The 20,663-nt window shown below is 46.2% G+C and overlaps 1 protein-coding gene across 4 annotated transcripts in view; it reads left to right on the top strand.

Annotated features, from left to right (window-relative positions):
• l(2)k01209 (uridine-cytidine kinase-like lethal (2) k01209) overlaps positions 1-17,799 on the top strand; it is a 37,025-nt gene extending 19,226 nt beyond the window's left edge. For all 4 annotated transcript variants that reach the window (XM_075668891.1, XM_075668894.1, XM_075668892.1 and 1 more), the window contains 3 exons: positions 2,807-3,001; positions 7,007-7,238; positions 12,802-17,799. In XM_075668891.1, coding sequence (XP_075525006.1) covers positions 2,807-3,001; positions 7,007-7,238; positions 12,802-12,851 — 477 coding nt within the window. In that variant the 3' untranslated portion in view covers positions 12,852-17,799. The remainder of the gene's footprint in view (positions 1-2,806; positions 3,002-7,006; positions 7,239-12,801) is intronic.
• Positions 17,800-20,663: the final 2,864 nt, after the last annotated feature.

Consider the following 20,663-nt stretch of genomic DNA (forward strand, 5'->3'; position numbering starts at 1 on the left):
CCAAGGTGAAGCGTATGTGAGCGCAGCAACACGTGCTGATAAACTTGGGCCGTATTTCTGAATGATCGCTTTCAAAATATACTTTCATTTTTGCGAGATTTCGCATAGCTAGCACAGGACGCATTCGATGCTAGAAAGAAAAATAAAAGACAAAGAAAAGCAGTTTTTACAGAAAAAAATTGGAGGACGCTTAAGCTTCGCCTTCAAGAGTGGAACGCGACAGCGTTCCCGTTGACCCGCCAAGGGGTGTAAGACAATGGGCTACGGCGCAGCGACTACGCACCCCGCATTGGACGCGGTGAGCGTCGAGCAACACAGCGTTCGGCGCGACAACGAAATGTGCGCCTGAGCAAGCGGCTCACGCCTGAGCCTTAGAAACGGCTCGTTTCTAAGGCAACACCGCATTCACTAGAGGCGCTTTTGTACCGCTTTGAAGCATCGAACTCGTGGCTCAGTGGTAACGTCTCCGTCTCACATTCCGGAGACCCTGGTTCGATTCCCACCCAGCCCATCTTGCAAGTTGTTTTTTATTCATGAAGTGCCTGCTGGGATTTATTGCTCACGGCCAACGCCACCGACGCCGACGACACCGGCTTTTCTGCGACACGAGCTCCTTAATGCTGTCGCGTTAAAAACGGGATGGTTACTTTGTACATGGGGATGCTGCCTTCGGAATCTGAAGGTTGCATTTAACTCTTTCTGTGCCAGTGACGAGTCTTGCTTGTCCAGGGGTTTCGTTTCACTTACTATCACAGACGAGTGACAAACCTTTCATCATCTTGGTATAAATTCTGCACTATAAATGGTACCAGCTTCCCAAAAAATAATTTTTTTAGCGCACAGTCAGCGGAAACGAAGCGAAAGTCTGCCTACCCTGGGTTTTAAAAATGGCGGCATGGAAAGAGATAGCTGCAGCAATGGCGGCTGCATTTTCATTGCTGGTATAGTGTCTTCATAGTGTTTCTTCAACCTCAAGTAAATAATTAGACTTGGAAACCTCCAGCAAGTCATGTTCGATAGGTTCCATTTAGTATACTAACGATTGTCGGAAAGATTTAGAGCTTCTGTTGAACTATTTTGTGTGGACAAAGCTCGACAAAAATGCTTTGCTGCTGGCACATCTGTGATTTACTTCCCGCATCGTGCCAGCAATAAAGCGTCACACAGAGAGTAATAAAAGCATGCTTGACTTCTGTTCCAAGAAATATTGTGCTTCATATAGACTGTTCCTGTGACTTTGTCTACCAGCAACATGAAAAAATAATTGACCACGAAAATTAACAAATGAACTGCTGATGTTGCAATGAGGAAAGCTGTTCACAGTGAATCAGTGTGAAAAAATTCAGGGAAGTTTTATAATTTCCTGGTGAAAAAACTTGGCAGATTGAGCTGTATTTGATGTCTACGTAATACAAAACATTCATGATTTGTAAAGAATGCTTGTATGAATAACGCTGGGTACCAAGCGGGTTTGTAGAGATTATAAGTCTAGGTGTTTACATTTATAATAAGTGAGACAGAATGTTTGTAATGGCAAGATATATGAATGAAAGCAATCTAAAACTCATTGGCATATACCCAGGGGTCCAGCACACATAATTTTAGATTTGCACAAAGGAGGGCGAGATGGGCTCATCCATGAGGAAGTGGCTGGACTTGGAGAATAATGCTGGCACAGAAGGTGTTGAACAGCAAATGTTTTTCATGTTTTTAACATACCGGTTGGTTAAAACAACAGTCTTCAAAGGAAACTATCTCCCTTAGCTCTTTTTATGTATCGCAAAAATACAGTCAAATCTCGATTCACGCAGGACCGCCAAAAATTGTTCGTTATTCTGAAAGGCTATAGTGAAAGGCCAAAATTTAACCATTCCGTCAATGAACCCATCAGTTGATAAGTTGTGACTGTTTGAGCTATCCACGAAAACGTCGCTATTGGCTCTCGGCCTGCACTTTTGCTATTTTCCGTAGATTCCATTGCCACGCACCACCGAAGCACCATAGAGTATTAAGAGGGACGTGTGCAAAGCAGATGCTGACGCTGAGAAAACTACTGAAGAAAGGAAGTTCCATGTTGCCTCCAAAGCGCAGTGTTTTTGTTGTTTGTTTTTCACATTCCTTGCCCATGGAAACCGCAACTGTCTCACTTGAGGCGGACGCCTGAACTATTCCAAAGTGCAAGCGTGTGTAAACGACACTGCCTGGAGAGTGCAAAGTGCGAACGTGTGGCATCCCCGCGAGTAGGGAGGTTACATTTCTCCGCCCATGTAGCTAGTACAGCCCCAGAAAGAAGCGCGAAATGAACAGGCGTGTGCAGCAAGAAGGGCAAGAGAAGGAAGAGACATGCCTCCGTTGCTAGGCGACACTTGCCTGGGCGGAACATGCGCTCACAAAGCCCAATGCGTCGTTGCCTCCATAATAGATAAAACAAAATTTCTTGGTAGTTTTTTTTTTTTTTTTATTGAGCACTGTCTCAGGTTTCCGGACGGCGTCCACTTTCTGCGCCTTGTCATCTGCTAGCCTACAGTTTCGGCTGCCATGAAAGATGCACGACAATTTAAGAATCCCCAGATTTCTGAATATTAGTTCACAGTACTGAGGTTAACGTGACACCGAAACTGAATAACGATTGTTATTCTGGAAAGTTCGGTGTTCTGAAATTTGTAGTACTGAAATATTTTTACATTGGAACCATAAGAAGTCAGCAGAGAATTTCTGAAAAGTTAATGTGGTGTTTGTAGTAACGAGCTTTCACTGTATTTTTGTTCTCTTCACTGGTGTCATTTTCATTTTCTCATCGTTACAGGGAATCAGCTACAACGGAAAGCGCAGCGCAGCTGGCAAGATCTGCGGTGTGTCCATTCTTCGTGCAGGCGAGACCATGGAGCAGGCTCTATGCGACGTCCTCAAGGATGTCCGGCTGGGAAAGATTCTCATCCAGACCAATCAGAGCACGGGAGAGCCTGAGCTCTACTATCTGCGCTTGCCCAAAGACATAAAGGTAAGCAGTCGCACTGCTTCCCATTGTAGTAAGCTGGCAGGTTTTTCGGTTCCAGAGAATGCGTGCAGCAGGAGTGAGATTGAGTCACATTGAAATGGTGCAGAAAGCTTGGCTGCTGTTCTGGTAAGTGGATGTACAGGGTGTCCCAGAAGCCTTCCCCTGATTACAAACATGCAGAAGGCAGAAAGTATGACACATAGACGTGCATCTTTTATGTTGAAGTGCAGGTAACTTATTCAAGTTTTTGTGTACACACACACAATTAATAAATTTCAATGTGTGCTCCTTTGGTTGTCTGAAGGATATCCAGGCGATATTCCAGTTCCACCAATGTGCTGGTCAACATTTCGATAATTTCGGTAAGTGTCTGTAATTCTGCGCTGTAATGCTGCATAATGCTGTATGTATGTACGCACCAAAACTTTAATATGTCACATGCAATTCAAGATAAAAGATATATGTCTATGTGTCATATTTTCTGCCTTCTGCATGTTTGTAAATTGGGGGAAGACTTCTGGGACACCCTGTATATTGTTCAAGATGGCCTTGGAATTCTTGAGAGGTTGTCTTCTGTATACAGTGGCAGTGATGCGGTGACGTCATGCTGCATAGCCTGTCTCAACAATAGTAGCTGTGTGTAATAGTACAATGTGATCTTATCACATCATCTTATCTTGCCAAAGATAACAAAGGCCTACTAAAGGCCTACTCCTTGCCTAATCATTCCAGGTGCTGCTGCTGCTAACCAAAGTTAACCAGACTGTAACCTGAATGTGCAAGTGCGTCGTCACATTCCTACTTCGTAATGCATGAGATCTGAATGTTTGAGTGCCACAAGTGTATGTTAAAGCCGTGGTTGCATAGTTGCTTTGGCATTGCGTTAATACAGTATTTACTTGCATAATGATCGCACTTTTTTGTAAAAAAAAATGATGCAAATTCAGGGGTGCGATCATTACGTAGGTTAGGCTTCCCGCGAAAAAAAAGATTTTTTCATCCCGCGTCTGCTGCAGGATGACAACAGGTCAACAAATAGGCAGCTGCCGCTGTAACAGTGCAGGACACCAAAACGAAAATGGCGGCCGGTGGAGCAAGCGAAATGCGCGGAACGCGATTTTTTTTTTCTTCTTGTGAGTATGTTACGTGCATTGAAACAGTTTCTTTCGTACCAGTAACGAATAATATTGCTATCGGCAAGTTTGCGGCAATAACATAGCCATGACCACTTTAGGGGGACAGAAACAGAGATGGGTGCGCCTAGCTGCCAGTGACATAGAAATGCACGGTGGGCACACTGCGGAAACTGTGGCATTTGTCTTCACTACTATCCTAATATGGCACGTTTCCGCTAAGCGTGGGTGAATATCTTACCTGTGTTGCAAGCGTCGGCATATGGTACAGGGTACATAGGGTTCACTTCTAATGTATCAGTGCAAACGTGGCTACTATCGTTGCTGCTCGAAATTTGTTGCATGTCCACGAGTGAAGACAAGAAGAATCGAAAGGCACCTTTTTTGTTGTTGACCGCAACCATTATAAAGCCAAGGCAAGTTTGGTTGAAGCTTTTTTTTTTTTTCATGGAAGTGCGGAAAGTGATGAAAGGAATGAAACGGGGCATCTGCTTAAGAATGTTTGGTGCGTGCAGACTGCTTGGTATGTCTTGAAGAATCGTTCGCCTAGCATTCGACAGATGGGAAGCGTGATCATCACTAGCTAGACTTGGTACACGACGTATTGCTGTGGCAAGTTCAGTGTGTGATCATTACCCGGCAAAGGAAAAAAATGAATTTTTACGACAAAATTTAAGGGTGCGATCATTACGCGAGTGCGATCATCATGCAATTAAATACGGTAAGTCTTAGGCCGTGAAATAGAATCCCGGCTGCTGCAATCGCATCATGACGGGGGCAAAATACAAAAATGCCTGTGCATGGTGCACTGGGTCCATGTAAAAGAAGAGAAGGGGGTCAAAACTAATCCGAAGTCCCCTTATGGTGTGCCTCCTAATCATAATGTGGTTTTGACACACAAAACCTAGAATTTTCTTTTGTCATTGTCTAAAAGTCTGTTGAGTGAGGCGTCACCCTGTGAAAACGTGTCAAACTTGGTCGTTGGCTATACACTTGCAAATGGTCGCTAAGAAACGGTGCTCCTCGGAAACATCAATGAAGTCTTCAGTTAAACAGATTCCTGCAGTGTGTTGGGATCCTCATTCCTCTTCTTTGAGGTTTCTTGAATGACTTTTTGCTAACAAGCTCCAGACAGAAGGACACACTGTTAGAGATGCTAGATAATTGTGACGGATATGCAAGCAGCCTGTTGGTGGCAGTAGCATTAAATATTCTAGCCCCATTCTTCAAATAGTGCAACGTTTCCATGATAACCTTTTCAGTCAGCATCAGGTATCGTTTTCCTGTCTGTCATTTCTCAAATCATCTGTTAGCCCTCTCTGTGTCTTCCTGTTAAGTTTTTCCACCATTTTCAGTTGCTGTATCGACTTCCTAAGGGAAAACAGTTCTGCTCCCTGAACTGCCACTGCGGCACATTTTCTTTTATGTGATGTGCCTTAACATGTTTAGAACACAGAAATATTACTGCAAATTCAGTCAACGCCTGTTACAACTGATACAACATATTTTCGGATAGAGCAGGCTACTCTGGCTGCCTGGCAATTCATCTCCCTTAGTTTGGTCTGCCTGTTTTATCCACGCAATCGATTCTGCTTTTAACGTGCCTGGCTATGAGGGACTATTGGCTAGAACAGGCTAATGTGTGGCGAAATTTTATCTAGATGGTCCAAATTCAACGCCCTTTGCTTTGGCGATGCACGCGTGCGGCAGTGCGCTACACGGAATTATTTCTGGCTGCTTGCAGAATTTGCAAACATGCCATTTTTATTAAGGAACGAATACACCAGCGGCAAGCTTCCCGCAACAGTTTGCCGTGCAACGCTCCGCCAGCCGAGAGTTAGTTGTGTTGACCACGCAAGCGAACCACTGCTGCCCAGAGGCCAAGCAAGTGCCGAGAGGGCATCTAGGCCTAACTAGGTTCGAAGCAAAGCTGTAGCATACAACGCTTCAACAAACTGCCGACGATCGCAAAATGTACCATTTTGAGAACACTATTTCTCATTCCGTTAAGTCGCACAAAAGACAAGATGTGCTGCTATTTACGGAGTCCAGACCACGAGGCCCGTCATGTGGTTAAGGTGTCTTGCAGGCAGTGAAGCAGTGGCCAGGCACTGGACTGGCATGCAAGTGCGGGCTCCGAGTTGAGCTGACCTTATACCGCCGCTCTCGTTCGTGCTACAGATTTGACAGTGGTTGTCGCTTGTTTCGAAAGATGAAATTGCGACATTGGTTTATGCTAACGGCCAACATTTTTGTGTGAAGAACAAACTGTAGCCGACGTTCGTGTCATTGGCGGCGACAACGTGCTTGGCCCTGGTGGCCAGCACAGCAGTGCTGGACGACTGGCTGGCTGACCGCTGTAGTGCTGGCCGTTAACCTTGCTGCTCTGCGGGTGTATACATGCTTAGTACTGGGAAACTGCCATTTGTCAGTGACCAGGCACCTGGAAAACAGTGGACAGGAAAGCGCCATTCCGTGTGGTACTTGTACGATTACTGTGCAAACCCCTCTATCTGTAGTTATTTATTTTAATTTCAATGTTTTTATTCCGTTTTCAATCACTTACGGGTTAGAGAGTCGTATATGCTGTTTCACCATTTCACAACATACCACTACCCTAATTTTGGATAGAACGGACTTTGGATATAACGGTCCTTTTTCGCTATAGAATTCCGATCCGTTGCAACGGGCGTCAACAGTAGTATTGCAGTAATTCTAATTCAGTATGAGCTGAAGGTAGAATGCGTACCAGTATCTGGATTGTGAAGAGCACTTGTCATAAGCCAAAAGGTGATGATTATGTGTGCCGAGCTGAGGTCGTCAATTAAGCAGTTAAAGGGTGTAGGGCTTTAATTGATTCAGTTGTTGCATGCAGGACTACACAATCCTGCTGATGGACGCCACAGTGGCAACCGGTGCAGCATCCATCATGGCTGTGCGGGTACTGCTCGATCATGACGTGCCCGAAGAAAACATCATGCTCGTGTCTCTGCTTATGGCTGAGTCTGGAGTCCACTCGGTGGCGTATGCGTTTCCCAAGGTGCGCATCATCACTACAGCCGTTGACCCTGTGGTCAGCGAGAAGTTCTACATTGAGCCAGGCATCGGTGAGTTCATGCTCTTTTTGTTTAGGCTTTTGTTTGCTGCATTCCAGCGTAGGAGTCTTTAGTTCATCTTCTTTTATTTTGTTACCTTATAGTCGCTGTGTGACAGTGCTAATGGTAGGAAGTGAAGCTTGTGTAACACGTGAGTAGTGGTGGGATACCAGGTGTTTTAGTTGTAAGCAGTGAGCACTTCGATGCTGCGGATAGGTTATAAAATAAGTTAGCTAGCAACAAGATGGATTTGAAAAGCTCTGCTGTGTAATCCATTGCGGATGTGTATGCTAATGTTATGATGTTTGGAATGACCCAGCTGGGATAACTGGTTGGATGAGTGACTTAATGGGGCATGAACAGGGTATGCAGTGTGGCCATGTCATAGCTTCCCGCAGGTGGTCATTGCGTATGTAGGAAGAACTGGAATTCAGTGTAGAGCAGTTACGGTATTCTCGCAAAAGCAGCACTGCTGCCTTAACTCTACTATCTTGCATGCCAGGTAAGCTGTAGTTGTGAGGGAAAGTGTTACTTTATTTAACTTGCATCAGGCTCAATGCACTGCAGGCTTGTACACTTTATAAAAAATAAAGTAACATTACTTTATTATTACATTACTTTTTATTATTACTTGTACGTTACTTTCCTCGCAAGCTTTAGTAACATGGCACAAATATAGCAAATGGAACAAGCTGGCCTGGCTCTTTCAGTGTGTCCTCTGCAGCCCTTCATATGTTGTTAAGCTTACCTAACACTTACCTTCGTCGCTCATCTTCCCTGGTTTTCTTGTAAAGGTGACAAGCAGAGGCATTGAAAGCTTGCTCAGTGGGCACACTGGAGGGAAAGGTAGTGTTGTAATGTGTGAATACCTCGCACACGAGATAGCGGTTACTCAGTGCTGTGATGATCGCTTCAGGATCCTCTGTGAAACACTGCACTTCATTGTTGCATAGTCTGGGCGAAGGTGCTCCCGATAGTACTCGTGGAAAAAAGAGCAAAAAACTGAAAGATCATCAATAGGCGATTTCTTGGCATCAACGTCTTAATTGGACATAGCTATTGAACCATAGAAGTGCTATTTCAATTCGTCAACCAACACCTGATCAAGCTTGACCCTGCTGGAACCCTTCACTGGTTTGCCATTTAGCTGTAGGAATTGTAATGAACGCCAGCTGATGTTCACGGCTTCCAGTTGAGCTCACGTAGTGTGTAGATGCATCTTGCATGTGCTCTGTGCCTTTTCACAAATACAGTAGAACCTTGTTCATACATGTTAGAAATAACTGCAAGAACAAACATACTAATCGGGAAAACGTATGATCCGAAATAACAACAAAAAAAAGTTGACAGGCTCAACCATTGCTGACATCTGCGTAATGCAAAGCATTGCGTTGAGCTGGTGGTGCTCCGGTGGTTCGAGACGCGTTTTGTTGTTTTCCTGTTGCATGGTGTTCTAAGGGCGACGGGAAACCGAAATGAAAGAGAACTGCTGGGCGACGCCAGTTGCCGCCGAAGCGAAACGTGATGCCCGCATCGCGCTGCCTCCATCAGGAAATGGCGGTGCATTTGGATTATCGCTGCCTATAAAAATCATACAGTACGCTACCAATGGCACTACGCACCACACGCTGTAAAACAGACAGGTGAAGATGCCTATTGCAATAGGTTTGGCGGCGATAGCTGTGAATGCAGTGTGAAACGTCCTAGGCAGAGATTTGCTGGTAACGGAATAAGAAACTGTGCGTGCCACTGTTTTCACGTGAGACGGGCGGCTACATACAGTTCTCGATCATGTGTGCCTTGTGCCTTTTCCTGTTCACATAAGATCTAGCAGCCGGAAAACACACAGTCAGTATGCAGCAGAGAAGGGCAGCACGTTTCGGTTATCGCCTATTATAAAAGCATGCGCTGCGCTTCCAATGGCACCACATGCTGTGAAACAGATATGCGAAGATGCTTATCGCGATAGGATTGGCGGTGATGTCTTTGAATGCCCCATGTGACGACACTGGAGAGGATTTGCTGGTACCGAAATTAGAAACTGAGTGTGCGCCAGGATTTTCACATGAGACAGGCGGACGAGTATTGCGGTGAAGCTTCCATGGAGGGCAGCTATATATTGCTCTCGATCGCTTGCGCCTCATGCATCTTGTTTACACGTGATCTAACAGCTGGAAAACGTATCATACAATCGCAGTTTGGCAACTCTGGCGTTGTTGCCAAAAAATCATGTTTTGTGGGAACTTATGAACCAGTAAAAAATGAGTGTAACTCTAGGGTCATTTTTTGTGTTCTCGGTTGCGAAGGATGGCGCTGGGAAAACATAACGGGAACATATCAACAAGGTTCTACTGTCTCTCCGCAACCGGCTCAAGTAGGCCTTTCTTTCTTGCCATGGACCTTCGCTAAGTGATTCAACACCCATACGGACCTTTGGAGGAACCGGCAAAGCAACGTTTTCTCGGATTTTAGCCTATTTCTGCAAGCGCCATGCCACTCCGACGTTGGGCCTAACCTTGGCTTAGCTCAACAACGAAGCCTGCTGCTGCTTACCAGGCCTAACAAGCCTGGATCGAGCAGCCTAGCATGGAATACGCTGTTGGAGTTGAGGATATCGACCCTGCAGAGCTGACCGATGGGTTGTGGCAGCAACCGAAAAGATAGACCAGCCCACTAGACCTGCAGAAGCATTTTTGATGCAAGAAAACCGACCTTCCAGGTCCTGCCGAACAGTTTGGTATCATGGACGCCTCTGCTTCTGCCAAATGCAAGGTACGCTCGCTGCGACTGCCACGGCAGAAACCTATGCCCCGTCTCCCCAAAGATGATTACAAGATAGCGCTGTGACCCAAATGTGCGGTGAACTTATACAACATTGGTCTCGCAGCACTCTTGGAGGCAATTCATTTGGCCACCGAAATTGATGCTGCACAAGAAGCCAACCACTATCACAATTAGCACACCAGACTGAGGTTGGGTGAATGCATATCAGGACTATTGCACAGCTATGCAGTGGGAAATACAGCATCGACATGCGGTGTCGGCATACTTGCTTGCCCCCGACGACTCTATACGATGGGTAGTGTACAACGCCTATACTGACGAAACGGACCAGTTAATCCAAAGCGAACTGACAAGCAAGAACCCGTGATTACTGATAGTGAATGCGAGACGACTGGGCTGCTCCAGGTATCTCGTGATGACTTTCGCCGGAAAGGACCTACCGTCTTTCATTCTATACCGATGCTTCACCCTGAATGTGTATCCTTTCAAGGAGAGGCTGGAGACATGTTTTAACTGCTGGAAGCTGGGCACTGCACAGACATATGCCCAAAACGTAAGCCACAGACGTATGCCCCCAGGTGCCGGAAATGCTGGGAAGAACACGCACCACCACCAGAAGGAGAAATACCGATGCACGTGGTGTGTCACAGGAAAAACCTAACCGGCAGCTGCAGCTACAAACATAATTTCTTTCAACCAAACAGACTGGCAAAAGCATAGCCAACAACACCAAGAACCAGACACAAGCTTCTACCACCAAAGTGGACAGACAATCCCGCTTCAGACAAAGAACTCTTTACACTTTACACTTACTATCAATGTAATGACCTTTACTGTAATGAAATCTTTGATGTAAGAAATCGTTTAACTTTTTTTTTAACTTTATATAAAGTTCATAGAACATGTATACAGTCAAACCTCTATATATCGAACAGCGCGGTGATCGTGAAATAGCTCGATATAGCCAGAATTCGATATATAAACTCGCACAAAAAAAACATGTCATAAACTCCTGCAAATCAATCAATGAACCAAAGTCGCAATTGGGGATCTTTGTTCGGAGTGCGCGTTCAGTTGCGTCGTGCGCAGTTGGCCTCGGCCGCGCCGACTTCATACGCGGGGAGTGCGCATTCGGTTGCGCCACACGCAATTAGCCTAGGCCGTGCTGACTTCGTCAGCCACATGAAGCTGGCGTGGCCTAGGCCAAATGTGCGCGGCACAATTGAATGTGCGCTCCGAACAACAATCCCTGATCGCGCCCCTATCATGGCGCAGTAAATACTTGAAGCTTTGCACAAAGTATTTTATTTGGCCGAAAGTACTACAGCAGTGTGTACTGGTGTTTATTCGCAGCCTAGTGCTTAAACACAGAGTCCTCAGCATAGTCTAAACGATCTACAAGCGATAGGCCGGTGCCCTCCATTGCACTGCAGTAGCAGCATAGAAGGGCCAAAGCAGCTACAGCGCCAGTTGAAGTCGGGAGCGGGACAACATCAGTGCTTGTGAGAGCCACCTCGGCAACGTCTTCGTTTGGCCGCTACTTCTCCTGCGATCTCCACATCCGTCAATCGAAGCATTTTGAAACACCGTCAGTAACAAAGTCATAAGTGGCATTTGCCAAGGCTTCTACGAGTGATCCTAGTGAGCGCACGCCGTCGCGCGTCATTGTGAATGCAAACCGCCAGTCCTCGCGAGGCATGACAGGCGCAGAGCGCGGCACCGAGGAGGAGGCAATGCATTGTTGACATTATTGAACTAGCCAAGCCGCCGCATGCGTACGCCACTAGGTTCAAATGGCGCCCTCGGTGCGATCAATGTGTGCAGCAACAGTGCGCAGCAGTCGGGAACGCCCATTGCGCCACCGCTATCTTCGAGGGTGTAGCGGGAAAGCTCACCGCCTGTCAACAAAGCGCACGTGGTGTGGGGTGGTGGAATTCGATACATCCATTTTACATCCGACCCCATTCGAAATAAAAAGTAAAAAATGTATGCGATTTTCCAGGTGATATAGAAAATGTTCGATATGCGCAATGATTCGAAATATCTGTGTTCGATATATCAAGGTTTGACTGTATTTAGCTTCAATATAAGAAAGTATATTTGCAATTTCAGTGCAATGAAATTCCTCGCTGTAGCAAAGGAAGATGGAGACATTAAATGGAAAGTGTACTGCACACGCCAGTTTTCTGGTGGTTGTATTATGTCTCATTCTTTGTAGATGCACCAAGTTCAGCAATCGAGGTGATTACAGTGCAGGAGCGATGAAAGCCCACTGCGAAAACATGTGTAGTACCTGAAGAGCGTAGGAGTCCAGGTGAAGTGTGCGTGCATTCAGGGTGGTACTGCCTACATAAAAAGGGGCACACCTGCGTTGCACAAATGTGTGCAAACAAGGTGGGGAGTACTGCCAAACTGCAGAAGCAAGCGAGGAGACCTACGTATATGTCTCTATATGCACTGCACCGATAGCGCGCTGCTCACTGGCGCAGCTGCCTTTAGCGATTTGCACTGCACATCTGAGCCTGTGCGACGTCCAAGGTGGTTTTCTTTGCAGTGGAAATGGCTTTCTAAACACGTAGTTGCAAAGTTAGTGATGAAGTTTAAAAAAAAAATGTTGGGTTGGTATGATACGATTACTGTAGGTGGGAAGTCGTTTTCCACTTTCTTACTTCTTCTTGATTTGTATATGTACTCAGAAGTGGTTTACTGGGCAGTGGAAAGGTGTCAGGTTCTTTAATGCCCCTAACAAAACTTGTGAGCAACTTAATTTGTCCATTTCTTTTCTCTTCAGGCAATTTTGGAGATCGGTACTTTGGCACCGAAGCACTGGAGTACTTGTGACGACAGGAACAGTCCAGTGGTGGGACCGGCTAGCCTGTGCACTGCTCAAGGGGGCTCAGTGCTGCGTTTTGCCCCCTGACGCACACTGTGCAGTGATACAGCGCTGCACGAGGCTTATAATGTGTGACGAACGGTCTGTGATGCTGACGTCGAATCTCGCCTTCTCTGCGACAAATCATTGACAAGAAGACGCAGCACCTAGTTTTCTTTTTTTTTCCATATCTCGGAAAGGATGACACTTTGATGCTTGCCTTAATGTTGTTATGCAAGAGAATCCATTCATTGAAGTTCTCAGGATATTGTGCTAAAAGCCATAGGTCAAAGTGTTGGTTCTCGGCCCATGTCACTTGAGCTCGGGGTCATCCTCCTTGAATGCTTTGGCGTCACCGTGACTCTTTCTGGCTTTCGAGTTGTGTTATACTTCAGGGTAATTTGGGCAACAGTCATGCATTTGTTAGTTTTTCTTTGTATGTCTCTTTTTCTCTTTTTGTATGGATATGCAGCAAGGCTGTAATGTTATGAAATTCACATTTGCATCAAATTTTGTTCTATACAACATTAGTTCCTTGCAGCCAAGCTGAGGAAGATCTTTTTTCCGACTTTTAGCCTTCTTTGTCTTGTTCGAAACATGAGATTTAATCAGTCTGCTTGGCAGAGGCAACCTAACATTTTTTTATCCTGGGATATGAGAAGGTCCTGGCTTCTATGTAACTTATATCAGAGCTCAGTGACATGTTTTTTCACTGTAATGCCTCTGGAAAGCGATACTGTCTGGTTTGGCCAGGCCTGTGAGAGCCAATTCAAGGCCAGAGAAGTTTTTAAATGCAGTCTGATGTTTTTTTAATCTATATATACGCAAATGGACACGCAGATGGTGCAGTTCTTCATTTGACAAGTCACAGTGTGAAATAATATAACGGACCAGGAAAAGTCTTTCTCGTCGCAATATGCCAAATGTCCAGTATTTGCTAGCTGCCGAACTGTACTGCCATTCTTGAGCTTACTGTCGTGGGCAAAGCAGAATTGTGAGTGAAGGCATGCATTTATTGTTTTGTTAATGTGTACTTCTATTTCGGCCTAATATGAATTTCCCCATTTGACTTTGCCCTTATGATAGTTACTTCCTTGTAATTAAGGGAACATGACATGTTTTGACGTTGGTATTTACTTGAAGTAAGTTCCTCACAGATAAAAGGCACCCGTAATTTTCATGTCCAGAGAGGCATGCGTGTCTTATGCTTGATATACCAGGCCATTGTTTCGATGATGAATCGTGTGTGATGTGCTACATTAACCACAGATACCATATTTATTCGCATGATGATCGCACTTTCCTGTAAAAAAAAAAAAAAAAATTGACGCTAATTTAGGGGTGCGATGATTACGTGGGTTAAATTTCCCGAAAAGAAAAATATATTTTTTTTTTTCCATTTTGCGTTTGCTGCGGGATGACAACAGGACAACAAATAGGCGGCTGTCGCTGTATGTAGTGCAGGACACCAAAACAAAAATGGCGGCCGGTGGAGCAAGCCGAACACGCCGAACGCGATTTTTTTTTTCTCGTGAGTACATTACGTGCATTGAAACAGTTTCTTGCGTATCTGTAATGAATAATATCATTAATATCGGCAAGTTTGCGGCAATAACAGCCATGTCCACTTTGAGGGGACAGAAACAGATGGGCGCGCTTAGCTGCCAGTGATGTAGAAACACATGGCGGGCATGCTGCGGGAACTGCGGAATTTGTCTTCACTACTATCCTAATACGGCACGTTTCCGCTAAGGGTGGTCTAATATCTTAGCTGTGTTACAAGCGTCAGCGTATGAATAGGGTGCACTTCTAACCTGTCAGTGTAAACGTGCCTGCCATCGTTGCCACTCGCGGTTTGTTGCATGCCCACGAGTGCAGACGAGAAGAATCGAAAGGCGCATTTTTTGTTGTTGTTGACCACAACCATTATAAAGCCTACACATAATAAAGGCTAAAGTGTGGTTGTAGTTTTTTTTGTCATGGAAGTGCGGAAAGTGATGAAAAGAATAAAATGGGGGCATCTGCTTAAGTATGTTTAGTGTGTACAGACCGCTTGGTTCGACTTGAAGAGTCGTTCGTGTAGCATTCCACAGATGGTAAGCGCGATCATTATTAGCTAGACTTGGCACACGACATATCGCTGCGGCAAGTTCAGGGTGCGATCATTACACGGGAAATTTAAAAAATCAGAGTTTGAGGACAAAATTCAGGGGCACGATCATTACACGAGCGCGATCATTATGCGAGTAAATACAGTAATAACGTCGGCGCACAGTTCACAATCGCATATACAGTTGGAGAATTCTAGCTTGTGTGGACGTTTTTATATTTTGTATTATGGATTTAACACTACTTGACAATTTATGCGTCGAAGCGTTGCTCGGAACGTCGCACATTCTGACTGCTGTGGAACTCTTCACGCAGTGTTCTCATGTAGAGTATCGCGGATTTTAGCATGGCGTATAAGAGAGCAGGGCAATGCTATTACGATGCGCTGTGGTAATGCACAGCCGTTGCTACGTGTGTGCCTTTTTCTTGTTTTATGCTATGCCACCAATGTCTCTCATTGTGTGTTCAACATGCATGTTAAAAGGGGCCCTGAAAAACTTCTCTAAATTATAGTGTGTCTAAATTATAGTGTTATAAATGAAATTACGTTGCCTTGCAAATCTTCCGCCAGAAAAATTTTTTTCAAATCCTTCAAGCACAAGTGAAGTTAGACATAGTTATGGCACCGATGAGCAGCATTCTCTCTCATTGCCACAAGCGCTGGAAGTTACACAAGGAAGCGGGCAAGGGGGTGCAAAGGAGTAATGACCCTCCGGCCCTGGCCAAAGGTTGAATGTCTTGGCGGCGAGACGGCTTGTGGTGGCACTCCGTGGTAGCCGCAGTATCTGCGCTATGCTTTTCGTCTCGAAGGCTGCGTGCAGTACAAAGATAAATTTCTTTTCTGTCTTTTTGAGATTGCATAAATAGATATTTTTTAAAAATTTATTTGACTCAAATGAGCAATAATTATATTACTGAGTTTTTCTCGCAATATCGAAATCAACCAATAGCTGTTCTGGGCCACGCTTCTTGCAGTGATGCTGTGTAACGATATTGTGAAACGGGGAGCAAGCGATTTTCCACTGCTTTTGAAGCAAGATTGTGAAACGCACTGTGGTGGCATAGTGGCTATGGCGTAGCACTACTAAGCCTGAGGGCGCGTCATTGAACTTTGGCTGTAGCAGCTGCATTTCGATGGGGGTGAAAACAAGAACACCTTTGTGCCGTGAATTGGGCACACGTTAGGGAACCCCAGGGGGCCGACTTAATCCGAAGTCCCTCAACAGTGTACCTCACAATCAAGTCGTGGTTCTGGCACGTAAAACCCCAGAATCGAATTACATTTTTCTTGAGAGGGCAGCTCACAGGCACCCGTTCCTGTGGCAAGCGTCGTGGTCGTCCCTCGGCATCCTTGTAATTGAGCGAACGAGCACAGGAAAAAGATTAAAAAGCGAATGCGGAGCACGAATGAAAGACGGCGATTGTGAAGAGCGCGGGAAGAGGAAAGCGGAGGAGGAGGGTACAGCAGAACCATGAGGGGGAAAGCGGAGGAGGAAGTTATGGCAAAAGTGTGAGAAGAAAAGCGTGCCGCGCACGACGGGCTTCGCAGTGACGAAGGCTACGAGATGGCGCCAGGTTAGTGCACATCGGCTGTATGGAAACAAAGTGCTGCACGAGCGAAGCTCTTGTCTGCCGCAGCTGCTGTGAATCGTGCCCACACATCACGATTAGTGAGGCAGTCTCGCCACACTTCGCTCAGTTTGCGATGTGCTGCATGAGACATTGTATGCACCAGCCAATATATCGCACAATGAAAACTCGTGTACAGCTGCACTCAAATTTTGCGTTAGGGAGTATTGTAATCATCGGTGAATTTTTTCGCGCAAGATTGTAAATTCTCTGCTTGCAATAATAGTATTTGGCTCGCATGTTCACAGGAGCTTCGTTAACATATCGGCAACGTTTTCTTACTATGTTCAAAAGGTTTTTCCGGGCCCCTTCAAGAGAAGTGAGTTTTGTGCAAGCTGTTTTGAAGTGTGCAGGCCAAGCTGACACTTGCAGGTGACTGCTACTGTTTATTTTGGCTGCACACATTTTTGAGTTGCAGGTTACAGAGTTTTTCCGCTGCAAAATCCAGTGCACATGATCTTGCAAGTGCGGCAGTGGGTGCACCTCCTGTATTTTACAAAGCCCAGCTGCTGCATCATAGTCTTCACACTGGTTCCTTTTTATTTTGTGATGATATACACAGGGTAGGGCAGATATTAACATGTTAGTCATGGTCGTATTGTCTCTACAGGTGATGCTGTGTTATTTTGTGCTTGTGCTGCTGAAGGCCATTAATAGTTGAATATCGTGAATGAAATTGCGTCTGTCATGGAAATACCGTCATTGTATCTGAAATTTGTTGCAAGTGTGTTCGTTGCACGCTAATATTGAATAGAAGTATTTTAAGTTTACTTCACTATATCATTCATTATATCATTATACTCATTAATTCATTATATCATTGCTCTTTACGTGGAGGTTTGACTATGAAATTTTTGGCAAGTGTGCTGCTTGGTAGCCTAAAGTTCACTTCAAAATGGTGCCAGCGTTGCTGGCTGTAACATTGGGACCCTCCGTTTTCCCTTGTGCATAGTGCACATTCAGAATTTGTGATACAGGCCTTGCTTGACGCTTTTGGGTATTTTCTTTCTCCTTATTTTTTTTTTTACCCATCAATAAGGCATCCCTAGTGCTTACCGGGATGGCCTTAGTGTATGTGCACTTTTCATGGCTGTCCTCACTAATTCGACAGCATAAAGTCATTTCTCTTTGTACAGTTTTGAATATGTCTGGTTACAAAATAAAACTGGGGTATCGGTGCTTTGCCCGACAATGTCTTTTGGAAAGAATGAACAAGGGCCTTGGCCTGGTGCTGTCATTTTGACTGGTGAGTGGTCGCATGGATTTATGACCATTGGAGAAGTTTTCCAAAGAGGGCATGGGGGATACACAGTTGAACCTGTTTATAACGAACTTGATAGTTCCCCGAAAGGGTGGTCGTTGTATCAGTTCCTTATAAGTGAACAACTCTCCCTTCAAAACGCTAAAAAATTAACGATACTGAAGCTGGCCGCCGGCAGTTACGGTTCAGTGCCACTTTGGTCCGGAAATCGTGTTTGGAGTTCTTTTCACTTTTTGTTCCCAACACTTTCCCGCATGCTGCAAGTTTACATTCAAACATTCGCAGAACGAAATGCCTCGCCGTAGCCGGTTCCCATCTGCCATTTTGGAAGTACGATAGCTTGCGATATAATTTACTATCTGCGAGACATGAGCGAATTCTACATAGGGTAGCGAAGCGTTCTAGTCTGGTGGAAGCGAGGACTACCGCGACATGCTGGCATTTTTGCAAAGATCTTGTCGTTACGGCGCCACCCGACCATCACACACGCACCGGGAGCTGCGAGGTTACGTTTTCTACGTCGCTCCTGTCGGAAAAGTAGGAAGTTCGAAATGTATTAGAAAGCCATTGCGATCCGTTGTCGGCAACGACTTGGAAAGGAAGCGTCGGCAAACCGTTGCGACAACGGCGCAGTAACCACCGGCTCTGCAATTTTGCGCGGCAGCGAGGCGTCATGTTTTCTCGCCGACCCGGGGCCACGTGAGTATCGGCAGCAATTGCAGAAAGCGTTACTTGAGCGGCCGTTAGTCGGGCCCTAATAGGCGTGATGCCGCACGGAGAACTGCGCAAAAAACGTCGCAGTTTCTCCCGAAAGGTGAAGCGTCGATGGCGATAGCAATTCAGTAGACAACTATGGGGAACCAGCGTTGGCCAGGAGGCGCTGCGGCAGTTTTCGTGTGTAACTAAAATATGCTGACAGCGTCCGGTAGGGAGGCTACGAAGATGGCGTGACGCTTTTAACGATAAGAGGCGCGCCTGTGTCAACGTGTGCAAGTTCTTCCCGTGGCCATGCGCGTTGCGTTAAGCGCGTGCTCTGCTACGTCCTGGCGCGTTGGCTCCCTGACATTTTAGAAGCACTGAAAAGTGTCTCGAGATGATCGGTGAATTTGCTGACACGAAATCGCTGCATGTACTTCTGGAGACTGTCCACCGCTCGCTAGTCTGCCTGTGACGCACTGATGATGGCACGCGAAGATTCAGCGCTGGCTGCCCATACAAGAAATATGTTTTATCGGCGGTACAAACTTGTAAACATTCGCTTACTAACTAAATTAACAAGCATGATGTCGCGCGCTCGAGCAAACCTGAACTCGCTGTCGAGACGCTGGATTGAGGAAGCGCGGCAGCAGCAGCGAGCGAATTGACCTTCGTGCTGCCTCCCGATTCAACGCGAAGTGGCAAAAACACAGCGCACACGAAGCTACCAGCACTCGGTGTACTCTGTCCCCATCGCATATCGCTTTCAAGATGAGGTCCTGGCTGCCGCGCCATACGTAGCAGTAGCTGGAGTAGAACGCCCCTCCTCCACTCCCCCCCCCCCCTCGCTGCTTTGCGCGCGCGTTATTGAGGCGCCATCGTCAGCTCGCTCTCGCACGCTTTCACTCGCACATACGGCGCGCGGCGACGATCTTATCGCCCTTGGGCTTTATGCGGAACATCATGGCGAAGACGACGGCTGAAATTGCCCTGGAGCGTCCGCATAGTTGCTATCGCAATAAAACGAGAGTGCGGTCGTCGTGGCCTCCGAGATTGCACGCGGTGCTGCACGGAAAACTGCGCAATGTGTGCCGCCGCCGTGGCCTCCGAGATAGCAACGGCACGCACGCCACTGCTACCTTGGAAGCCCCATGGCCGCCATACGCTGTACTGCCTCGCTCGAGAAATCAGGCTCGAGGAATGCCTTGTACGCGTGATTACCGTAGCATAACTGGAAGCTAGTGACTTTCCCCGTGGCTTCTGAAATTCACGCGCGACGCTCGCTCATCCCGGGGGTTGTATGTTTTCGCGGTTGCCGTGCGCACTACTTTTACCGCGACTGTGTTTGAAGTGTTCGTTGTAACACTACGGCGCTTCTGAAAATGTTTGTTATATCCGGACGCAGTTTCAATAGGCGGGGTCGGAAATTCGTAAATGCAGTGAAATGGCGTTATAACAGATAATTCGTTATGTCAGATCGTTATAACTGGGTTCGACCGTATCGCATTCAGTGGGAAAAGGACATGGAATTTTCTACAAGGCAAGAAACATTGCGTACTGTATAGCTCTAGGTGCGATGTCACAGATGCTTGTGCCAACTCCGAGCGCTTCCATGGTGTACGACATGGTACGACATTGATCATTACGTTGGGAAACTTTCATGCTGTGACAAGGATACAGGTAAGAGCTTCAGCCACTGTGATGTTTAAGCCTAGCTCGTTTCATTGATTGACCAAGCACGAAGACATTTAAGCATGAGCATATAAGAGAAGTTAGAATACGAAAGTAGATTGGTAGAAACTCCACTTGTAGCTGGAAGGTTTCAATTGAAAGAACTAACCAGCACATGTGCTCATGTGACAGAATGGTGTATGTATTCATTTATCGCAGCAAGAAAAAAAAACTCTAGGGGACATGCATGTTCGGCTTCGGCTTACACGCTTGAGTGAGTAAGTGAAATAACTTTATTGGAGGTCCGGCGAGGACGCGAACTCGTAACGCACCCGGCTAGTCCCACGTCGGGACCGGCAGGTCTAGCCCACCGGCAGGGTCGCGGCCATGGCGGACAGCTAGAATTCGCTTGTCT

Source organism: Dermacentor variabilis, chromosome 9 (genome assembly GCF_050947875.1).
Source record: "Dermacentor variabilis isolate Ectoservices chromosome 9, ASM5094787v1, whole genome shotgun sequence".
Taxonomy (NCBI): domain Eukaryota; kingdom Metazoa; phylum Arthropoda; class Arachnida; order Ixodida; family Ixodidae; genus Dermacentor; species Dermacentor variabilis.